Here is an 11,421-nt window from a genome sequence, read left to right as displayed (position 1 = left end):
TTACTGGGTCCCACGTTTATGTACAATTGCACAGACACAAGGTACACACCGGATTAGGATTATGTACATTCGTAATATTGTTAGATCCCCCAATTTTAGTTAGATTCTCCCATTCATTATTACCGTTTTAGTAGATATCTGTTAACCCTCACCGACTTCATTTTTTATCATATTAAAATATCGTATCAACCAAAAATTAATAAACTTAAAAATAATGTTAATTTGTATCTGATTTATAAGTGACGTGTACTACTTCTGGTTCGTGATGTTATTTATCTATTTGGTTTTCAGCTGTAAATCTTAACAAAATTTTGTACAGTGTTATTTTAGAATAACTTTTTACATTTACTTAGGTTTTCTTTGTGGCCGGTCTTGTAATCCAATCTAAAACACTGAAAAATTTGGAACTTCAATTTGTGTTTCATATAAAATTGACGAAGTGTTAGTGTAATCCAATGTGAAATCGCTCGTAAAATGTTTATCAAACGTCATTATTATAGTGATGTTATGCTTTTAGTTACACACAAAACAATAGTTAATACATTAAAAATAAAGAAAAAAAAACACTTTAATTTAAACTTTAGATTGTCAAAAATAATCAACATACGATTAATATTAACCTTTTCAATAACTTAAGATTATTTTTTCAAATTCAAATTGTGTTTATTTTAGTCACCATTCATTTGAGAACATCTTTATTAATCTGTTTGACGACGTTTGACGTGAAGTAACATTTTAGTCGTTATTTGAAAACATTTATCGATTGACAAGTATGTTACAGTCAGCGTAAAATTGATCGTGATACCCAACAAGTAGCCAAAAAGTTCGCAACACGTCTTTGTTACAATGAGGGTTTTCGCGAATGAAAGATCCGCTAGATGGCGGGACGTGGATGTGGGGTCTGACTGCTGCGTGATTGGTGGATTTTGACATATCTGTCAATGTCATGTCAAAAATAACCAATCTGGCGGATTTTTCATTCGCGAAAACCCTAATTGGAATAAAGCTGAGTTGTCAACTTTTTGGCCACTTTGAGAGTCACGAACTTTTTGACGCTGACTGTACCTTACCTAGGCATGTGTGTGCGCTGTACTATCGGCCACAGTTCGAGCTATCCATTTCCATTTTTTCTCTCGCTCTCATCAAATGGTGACTCTTTGCAATAGAGCGAGACACATGACCGGGATGGGTAGCTGGAAATTTGGCCGATAGTATAGATTGTGTCATCCACGAAGACGCGCCCCACCATTCTTCCGCTAATGTTTGAGAGTTATCGGTACACGCTAAATCATCCATGAACACTACAATAATACCGCTCGGATTGCTCGGATCAAACTCCCCGCACCCCGCGCGACCGAGACCAAACATAGCCACGATAGCCGAACGGTGAAGGGGTCGGAGTGGCCGACTCGAGATCCGAGGAACGCGGGTTTGAATCCCACCGCCGCTCGACTATTGTGGTGAGCCCACTCGTAACACAAGCTTATTTAGCTTAACACGAGGGGCTAATGGGACTATTAGTAATAGGGATGTTTCCTGGGTCAAAAAGCAAGAGTTAATTATTCCGTCAGTTAACTTATCAAAAAATACTCTACACGTATTTTTCACTTTTTAAAACTAATGAAAATTTAAAGAGATAAAGCGCGCCAAAGTTCATAAGAAGAGGCCCGTGACGTCAACGCTTGCATAAAAGTGCCGCACGTTGTGACGTCGTGCGGAACTTCAACGCACCATAACTATGTAATTATTTGTTAGATTGACAAATAAAAATATATGTGTCCAATATTTTTTGATATTAAACATGACGGACTAAAAAAATTTTTTTAGGAAACTAGCCTATTTGGGCAAAAACATTGGCGGGGCGCGTCTTCGTGGACGAAGCGACTGTACGTGTGCATTGTATGTGTGTGTGTGTGTGTGTGTCCGTGCGCGTGCTAACCTTGAAGCAGAAGAGTGCGGGCATGCAGAGTGAGGAAGCGGGGCCGCGCGGCGCACTCACCTCCGCCCACGCCGCCTCCGCGCCGCTCCAGCCTACGCATAGCATATTGTAATTAATTATAATACACCTTATTATAGTCTTTTTCACCTAAGATGATCCGTATGACACTTCAAGGTTATCCATATTACGCATACTACATATGCAGAATATTTTTGAAAAAATATTTTTATTTTATTAGAAATATAATTAAAAAAAATTAACTACTTGTCTTGAAATATATAGTAAAATCTGAGTCTATTGATTATATTTTAATTAAATACGATGTAAAAATATTTTTTATTTAATGTACGCAATGTGTGAAACGGAATAGATTTAGTGCTGGGGTATTTGTTGTATAACAAAATCGATTATTTCCGCGGTTCATTAATCGATTGCAGTGAATACTTAGTTATTAAAAACATCACAAAAATCAACTATATTTTTCGATTGTTGACTTTAATAAACACATTGAAAATAAATTAATAGTTTTTATTTTAAAGAAATAGAACCAGTACTTTTTAGGAATCGGTTTTTTGAACACGAAGTCCATGGAATTTAAATATTATCAATAAAAAATTGTTACAAAAATATTTGTAATTAAAAAGATGTTTTTTGTTAAATGACACCTATACAAAATATTTCTATAAAAGTAGGTTTTACTAACTCTAAGAAAAAAATCGATAGATAAATCGCTATGGTTTAGTTATGTGACATCTCTATAACTTTCAAACTCGAAACGTCATACGGATCATCTTACGTGAAAAAGACTATAGTGAGTACTAATTTAGGAAAACATTTTTAGCATCAATCCGATTTATCAATCAACAAAAACATATCAAACAACAAAATTGCCTACAAAAATTGTTAACATTAAACAGTGACATGAGCTAAGAGCACTGGACTTGGTCTGTTGTCTTTTAACGAATACTACTCTTTTTTTTCTTCTTTTACTGAAAATGAGAAACACTTTGATCAAATGTGGTCTGGCTGAGATATTTGATTAGTTTCGGTACTGGTACTGAGCTTCTTCAAAGAAAAAGCGGATAAGCACTTACTGTCAATGTGCAATGTCCTAGGCATGTCATAATGCCTAGGACATTGCACATTAGCTATGTTTCCGGAGCGGTAGAATAGGACCACTCCTGCTTTTCCCCAATCGTTCGTTTCAACCAAATGACGTCCACTGTTGGACAAAGGTCTCCCTCAAGGATATCCACAACGACAGATCTTGCGTTGCCCACATCTAGGTACTTCCCACGACCTTCACCAGATCGACGGTACACCTAGTGGGGGGCCAATATTCTCTATGAAGTATTAGGCGTCTAAAAGACAAATATATGGACATCAGGCCTTACCAACTCGTTCAGCCATCGTGGAGGAGAGTCAACCAACCTCTCTATGTGCGTCTGGTAAATTAGAAAGGGGTCTAACTCCTGAAAATTGACTGGACTGCACACAAGTGTAAGTTACGTACGCGTGGGTCGACCTGCACAGCTCTGACTGCTGGGGGATCAGTGTGTGTGGATGGTGGTGCGCAGCGGCTCACTAGTGCGCGGTTACAGCTGCATGGCGCGCGCGGGCACACTGGTGGGGCCTTACATTAATAAAACCTAGATGGATAGTCTTCATACAAACGCTTCGTCAAGAGTGAGGCAAAAATCTTATGTCATTAGTGTCAATTTTGTTGTGTGTGTAGTGAAGGCGATTTTCCCGAAAGTAGGGAAATTTTTAATACGTTTTTAATTATTTTATAACTAACAAAAACATAACGCATCATGTACTTACTTATTTATTGAATTCAAAGTACCTACCTGATTACAGTAAGATAAATCGACTTAAAAGTCTCGATTTCATAAAAAAGGAAGTGTATTTGTACGGCGAACAATTGGGAAATAAATTTTCTTGTTACTGGTATCGTTCCCGTATTTAATTTTTGAAAGCCAAATTCAAGCAAAATACGCGTCGAATCGTAGTACTTACTTATGAAATGTAACACTGGTCACTTTCTTTAGTTTTTCTGATGTATTTGACACCCTTTCACAGCACAAAACGTCTTAATTAATTTATGGAGCCTAGCTGTTGTCGCACACGACATGAAAACTTTGAAACTTTCAGCGCGTACCCGCGCGCTCCCATAGAGGAAGCGGGACAGCAATATCTGTCCTCTCGAGCGTAGGTTATATCCACGGAGCTCCCGCGGTGGGTGTGCGAGCGAGACAGCCTCTCGGACCTCTCGGCCGGAGGTTATTAATATAAGCGGCCTCTTCGCGGCCTATCTCGCAGTACGGCGGCTGACACGATGCGACGTGATGCGACTCCCACAAATTAAAAGTCGTCGGACGTGTTTACCAATTTTTCACTTTGACAGTTCATGTGACGTTTACGAGTAAGCCATTCTGGCTCACTATAATTAACTTTTTTAAAAAATAAAACCGACTTCAAATGCGTGAACACAAAAAAAAACTAAAAATTAAAAATATTGCGTATAAAAAAGTTCATCCCCAATTTTCCACCCTTGGGGGTGAAATATTTTCTTCAAATTCGCATGAAACCACCCTTTTGATAATACCTATTCAACAAAAAAATAATCGTTCAAATTGATTTATAATCGGCGGAGATATTGCGTATAAAAAAGTTCATCCCCAATTTTCCACCCTTGGGGGTTGTTTTTTCTATTATTAAATTTAAATGGGACCACCTTTGAGGTATTACCTATACGCCGAAAAAAGATTTGTTCAAATCGGTTCATAATTGGCGGAGTTATCGCGTAACAAACATAGAAAAAACAAAAAAACATACGGGTCGAATTGAGAACCTCCTCCTTTTTTGAAGTCGGTTGAAAAGTCGTCGGACGTGTTTACCAATTTTTCACTTTGACAGTTCATGTGACGTTTACGAGTAAGCCATTCTGGCTCACTAAAATCTGCCTCACCTTTCGTGCACTGACTATCTATCTAGGTTTTATTAATCTAAGGGGGGGGGGCTCACCGGGCACGCAGGGCGCGTGGTGCGGCGCGGGTGGGGCCGGCGGCAGCTCGTAGGCATACAGCTGCATGGCCCGCGCGGGGCACACCTTGTGGCCGTCCTCCAGCACGCGCCCGATGGTCGCGCCGCTCAGCTCCACCAGCAGCATCCTGGGGACGCACATAAATACAGTGTGAGTCACGTTAAAGTGTACATATGAAAATAGATGAAACTAGATCATAGCAAATGTTGCATGCGATTTTTGGTTTTACAAAGATAATACGATAGAGAATAATACAAAGTAATAAAAACCACCGGTTATAGGGGCATTTTTTGTAGAAATTTATCAAATAACAAAAAAAAAACACGAATTTAAAAGCAGAGTTTTTTCAAAAAGTATCATTTTTTATTATTTGTTGGCATTTTTTGTGTATTTTATGTATTTTTTTAGTATCGCCTGTTATTAAGCATTATTACTGTTTTTATTTTATCAGGATATACCGCTTAGTTTAAAGTTATTACGTTATCTTTACAATAAGTAATTGGAAAAAAATAATTCTACATTAATTAAAAAAAATCTAAAAAAAAAATTGACCTCTTTTTTGCCGATAAAATAGGTCTAGTTTCATCTATTTTCATATGTACACTTTAACGTGACTCACACCTGACCTAACCAGATGATCCAGAAGTACATGGTAATGGGCACAGATGTCACGCGGCGTGATCGAGGTTTGCCTCGGTATTGTGAAATTTATGCAAGACACGAAAGAGTCGCAACTACTATCATGCTAATAGAAATCGAAACTCGAAACTAATTATAATTAGCCAAACTGGGAACAAATTCACGAAGTATTTTTTCAATTTGTGTATCCCACCTGGGACCTCATTGAATCCCGAGCCTCCTGGATCGATTTTAATCTCCTAACCGTTGTATTATGGTGACATTATCCGCACACCCTAATAAGTTTCAAAAATATAAGATAAAATATTTATCCAATATGTAAGCATGTGGAGCATTTTTTACCCTATTCCATAACCTTTTGAGAGTCTGTCAAAAAGAACAATAAAAATAAGAAGGATGTGCACTCACGAGTCAGGCTCCAGCCCGCACAGCTTCGCCAACTTCTGCTTGAGGTCCAGGTACGTGCCTTCCGAGTGCACGCGCACGCCGTACTTCACCGGCACCGAGCCGTCCAGCAGGATCACTGCAAGCCAACAGTTTACATTCAAACGGCGCTCGGGGCGGAGCGGCGAACGCGAACAATGCTCGCGAGCAAATGTTCGCGATCTTTTGACTCTAGTAACTTGCTAGTAGGGTTGGCGCCACTGAAAGGTCGTCCTGTCACTCATCAGTGACGCCAAGTAAGGAATGCCAAATACAGTAGCCCTCATCATTTATACAGTATATGGTGTGTTTCAATCGTCACACGATTTAAGGCAATATTTGGTTTTAAATCAATGGGAATTTTTGCAAAATCAAATCAAAATTAAAATCAAAAAATATTTATCCAGTTTAGACCACAAGTGGCACTTATGAACGTCAAAATATAGTAAATAAAAGAAAAGGTAGCCTTTATGGGGCACTTTACATGTCTCCTTATCTTTTGGGCCCTACCAGCGCTTCGAGACAAACATAATATAGCAAGTGCTGAGAAGAAACGTCGGAATAAACGCATATAGTGTCAACAAGAAAGACAAGTCAATTATTTTGGTTTCTTTCTTTCTTATTGTATGAGTGAAGGTGACGGAGTGTAGCGTGACGGAGTGTAGCGTGACGGAGTGTAGCGTGACGTACCTCTCACCTCGGCGCGGACGATGGACTCCATGGGCAGCGGCAGGCTGAGCATGTTGAAGGAGTGTAGCGTGACGGAGTGTAGCGTGACGGAGTGTAGCGTGACGGAGTGTAGCGTGACGGAGTGTAGCGTGACGGAGTGTAGCGTGACGCGGAGTGTAGCGTGACGGAGTGTAGCGTGACGGAGTGTAGCGTGACGGAGTGTAGCGTGACGGAGTGTAGCGTGACGTACCTCGCACCTCGGCGCGGACGATGGACTCCATGGGCAGCGGCAGGCTGAGCATGTTGAAGGAGTCGAAGCGCACGGAGTCACGGGAACACGTCACGCATCGGACACGGGATTTGAGTTGGCCACAGAACAGTTCCGTCAGGATTGACTGGTTGCGCGCTGTATACGCCGCCCACGACTCTGCTGCCACCACCTGTAAGCAGACATAAACTTTACAACGGGTACTTATAAAATATAAAGGTTGCAGGCGATCCGAACGGCGCAGTACTGTACTATACGTCACAGTAACTGGATCGCGCTGCGCGAGTTCGCGCACTCCTGGCACACAATCAGGCGAAGTTATGAGAAGAAGTGATGACATTTATCAACGATAGCAGCCCGACGCGAAGTACCGTATTTGTGGTGTCAAGCCCCAGAAGGGGGAGAATTGACTATGAGAAGGGACGTGGATCAGATAAATTTGTAGGGAGTCAAGCAAAGCGCCCGGGGAAAGAGCCCAGAGCAAGTACCCGCGCGCTCTCCCGAGATTCGGTTCGTACGCCGTGAGGCAGGAAGAACCATGGGTGGTGGTGTACTATACGTCACACTCATAGCGAAAGACACTACACAGAAGTGATGTGCGTCACGACAACGCAGAGCTAGCGCCGTGACGGGAAACGGTGACGTTCGAAAGATGCTAGTGGGGGGGCTTTAGTCAAGTCAACGTCACTGACCTGGTCGATGACAAACCTTTTTTTGTCACCTGTCATCCGCTTTGTAACGGAGGGAAGTCGAACCTTAACTTCGAACTCCTCCTATGTTCTTCTTCTTGCATGCTTTTATATAAGTAGATTTTGACGAACAAACCATTTTAAGAACACCTTACTGTATTACTCAAGATTGAAGCAAATAAATATATTTCATTTCATTTCTGATTAATTTCGTTGCGGGTCCAATCCAATGACAGTTTAACTTTCCCCCGGGACAAACTTGACCTTCATAGGTTGGGTTTTTATTGGCGGTCATGCTGTAAATCCTGGCTACACAGGAGTTGCAGTGGTGGGAATAGTCCCGTTTGACCTGGTCGGGCAGCAGCCCCGCGCGCGTGACGTCACTGACCTGGTCGGGCAGTAGCCCGCGCGTGACGTCACTGACCTGGTCGGGGCGGCCGTCGGAGTCGGCGGGGGCGGGCGCGGCGGGCGGGGGCGCGGCGCGGTTGAGGTCCTCGTGCAGCGCGTCCAGCAGCCAGGCCAGCAGCCCGCGCGTGACGTCACTGACCTGGTCGGGGCGGCCGTCGGAGTCGGCGGGGGCGGGCGCGGCGGGCGGGGGCGCGGCGCGGTTGAGGTCCTCGTGCAGCGCGTCCAGCAGCCAGGCCAGCAGCCCGCGCGTGACGTCACTGACCTGGTCGGGGCGGCCGTCGGAGTCGGCGGGGGCGGGCGCGGCGGGCGGGGGCGCGGCGCGGTTGAGGTCCTCGTGCAGCGCGTCCAGCAGCCAGGCCAGCAGCCCGCGCGTGACGTCACTGACCTGGTCGGGGCGGCCGTCGGAGTCGGCGGGGGCGGGCGCGGCGGGCGGGGGCGCGGCGCGGTTGAGGTCCTCGTGCAGCGCGTCCAGCAGCCAGGCCAGCAGCCCGCGCGTGACGTCACTGACCTGGTCGGGGCGGCCGTCGGAGTCGGCGGGGGCGGGCGCGGCGGGCGGGGGCGCGGCGCGGTTGAGGTCCTCGTGCAGCGCGTCCAGCAGCCAGGCCAGCAGCCCGCGCGTGACGTCACTGACCTGGTCGGGGCGGCCGTCGGAGTCGGCGGGGGCGGGCGCGGCGGGCGGGGGCGCGGCGCGGTTGAGGTCCTCGTGCAGCGCGTCCAGCAGCCAGGCCAGCAGCCCGCGCGTGACGTCACTGACCTGGTCGGGGCGGCCGTCGGAGTCGGCGGGGGCGGGCGCGGCGGGCGGGGGCGCGGCGCGGTTGAGGTCCTCGTGCAGCGCGTCCAGCAGCCAGGCCAGCAGCCCGCGCGTGACGTCACTGACCTGGTCGGGGCGGCCGTCGGAGTCGGCGGGGGCGGGCGCGGCGGGCGGGGGCGCGGCGCGGTTGAGGTCCTCGTGCAGCGCGTCCAGCAGCCAGGCCAGCAGCTCCTGCGCGTCGTGCTGGCCGCCGCCCGCCAGCGCGCGCGCGTGCCGCGACACCACCCAGCGCACGCGCAGCGGCGCCACCGAGCGCGCGCTGCACGACCACACCTGGCGCGAGAGATACACAGTCAGAGACGAAATGATATCTTCTAAATATTTAAAAGGAGACTAGACTGACTTAGTGACGTATCAACGCACAGCCTAAACGGCTAAACGTAGGCACTTGAAATTTGGAGGGGACGTAGCTTAGGTACCGTAAAGGTGCACTAAGAAAGGAATTCCCGAAATTCCCACGGAAACGGGAATTAGTGGGAAAATCCTTTAGTATGAAAAAATCTAAACCGCGTAAGATAGATGAAGGGGGTAAAACGGGATCCACGCGTACGAAGTCGCGGGCAGCCACTAGTCAAATCATAAACCAACCCGTTCAGCTTACAACTGCGTTAGCGTGCACGATGACGATCAGATGTCGTGTACAGAAAAGAACTACACTTGACACTGACAATAGCGGATCACTGGTTCCGACTTTTGCCACGGTGGAAACCAGTGTAAACCATGTAGCTGAACGAAGATGGTGGCGTCCTTCTATCACTGTCAAATAAACAACAGTTCAGCGTAGTTCTTTTATACGAACTTGTAGCAATGTGTTCACATTGACGCATCCTGACATTAGCCGCAGCGTCCAATGAAATGTCTGCGCACGATTTCATATTGACGTTTCTGATTTTAAAATGGCAGAGATTTTTCATGGTGAACGTCTGGAATGCGAACGCGGCAGGGTAAACAAGTTTTGCAAGCGCAATGATTACTATCGCGGATGCAGACTGAGCGCATTAGTTTGACCGAAGCTTTACTATCACAGAGTGTCTTCAAACTCATGTAGAATAGTTTTAATACAATAAAATTATTTGCGATGTATTGTTTATGGAATTAACACTATTCCTAAAGGAGTAACTTTAAAAAGGCAGTTAAATTAAAAAAAAATACAACATCAAATGAACAATCAGAGTGAAATTGACAATATTTCGGATGATATGTCGACCTACCTCCTTGCAGAGCTCCCCGAACCGCAACGCGAGGGCTCCTTTAGTCCCCAGTGGATTGGCGGTGTTCAACTCATACATGTGCATGCCCGAGTTGAAGTACTGTGTGAGAGGTCCCGTGTTCCATACCTGTACATAAAATTAGTTTAAATTGTTCATTACCCTGTCTGCGAAGAAAAATTCTGCCTTCATCGGTCAGAGCTAAAAGCAATGATATAGTCAGAGTAATATTATTACGTGCGGTAATCTCAGTATGTGCTATCTTGATTCCCGCTTGACTGCTTTTATTTTTTTACATAAAGTAACGTAATACGTCTTCCAACTTTTTTATGTGGTCAACATATTAGCTGGGGCTGTGTCCATAACTACTAGGGCGTCTACTGGGCGTCTGACAACAAATTCTCCAAGTACGGAAAATACGCAGCTTACCGACTGTAGCGCTGCGTTCATGAAGCAAGTATTGCCGAGGTTGTGAAGACCAGTGGCGCCCGGCAAGTTGGGCGCGATCAGCGTCTCGCGCCGCTCGGTCGCGCGGGACCCACTGGGGAACACACGATATTAAAGGATAGTGTAGACATACGAGTAGTGCGGCGTGGCCAGTAGGCCTAGGATGCGCGCCGTGATAAGCTCTTTTCACGCCGTTTTATCGATAAGCCCATACATTTTTCATTTAAAATCATCGATAAAATTTTATCACAGCGCGTATCTTAGCCCCGAAGGGCCGAATTAACTTGATGGTTACTCTACCCAGTTGCCTAGAGGCTCCACACTAACCTTTTTTGAAAATGAAAATGGCCCCCATTTTGAAACCGTAACCTGTAAACGGGTGAAGGGCCCTGAGGCAATCCTCAGCCTATGGGTCCCGACAGGGTAAATCCAACCCGCATACTTGCGCTTGAGATGTGCGTTGTGTTTGTCTAAATCCTCCATAGAGAAGTTCACATCAAGCAATAGACTGCAGCCGAGGTTACAGTGGGTGAAGATTGCGAGTGGTGGAGATTGCGAATGGGCGCAGTCTGTGCGTGGCTGCAAAGTGCAGGTGGGGTAGACTGCAAGTAGGTGTAAACTGCGTCAGGGGCAGCCTGTGAACGGTATCGGGCCAGCGGGTGCAGCTTGGCCGCTCGACGCCTGCGACTCACGTGAGCGCCGTGATCTCCTCGGGCCAGGTGAGGGCGGGGCCTGTGAGACTCACGTGAGCGCCGTGATCTCCTCGGGCCAGGTGAGGGCGGGGCCTGTGAGACTCACGTGAGCGCCGTGATCTCCTCGGGCCAGGTGAGGGCGGGGCCTGTGAGACTCACGTGAGCGCCGTGATCTCCTCGGG

At 46.1% G+C, this 11,421-nt stretch overlaps 1 protein-coding gene across 1 annotated transcript; it reads right to left on the bottom strand.

Moving 5' to 3' along the window:
- Positions 1-1,890: 1,890 nt before the first annotated feature.
- LOC114361131 (uncharacterized) lies at positions 1,891-10,641 on the bottom strand (the record flags this gene model as incomplete). The annotated part of the gene is made up of 7 exons (XM_028316078.1): positions 1,891-2,031; positions 4,967-5,112; positions 6,033-6,147; positions 6,967-7,156; positions 8,098-9,165; positions 10,104-10,229; positions 10,530-10,641. Coding segments are annotated over 7 exons (1,898 nt in total), but the record flags the coding sequence as incomplete, so codon positions are not given.
- Between the last annotated feature and the right edge of the window lie 780 nt (positions 10,642-11,421).

The sequence above is a fragment of the Ostrinia furnacalis genome, unplaced genomic scaffold (genome assembly GCF_004193835.3).
Source record: "Ostrinia furnacalis isolate ACB-3 unplaced genomic scaffold, ASM419383v2 OfSCF5406, whole genome shotgun sequence".
NCBI classification, from domain to species: domain Eukaryota; kingdom Metazoa; phylum Arthropoda; class Insecta; order Lepidoptera; family Crambidae; genus Ostrinia; species Ostrinia furnacalis.
This window is presented reverse-complemented; position numbering and strand designations above follow the sequence as displayed.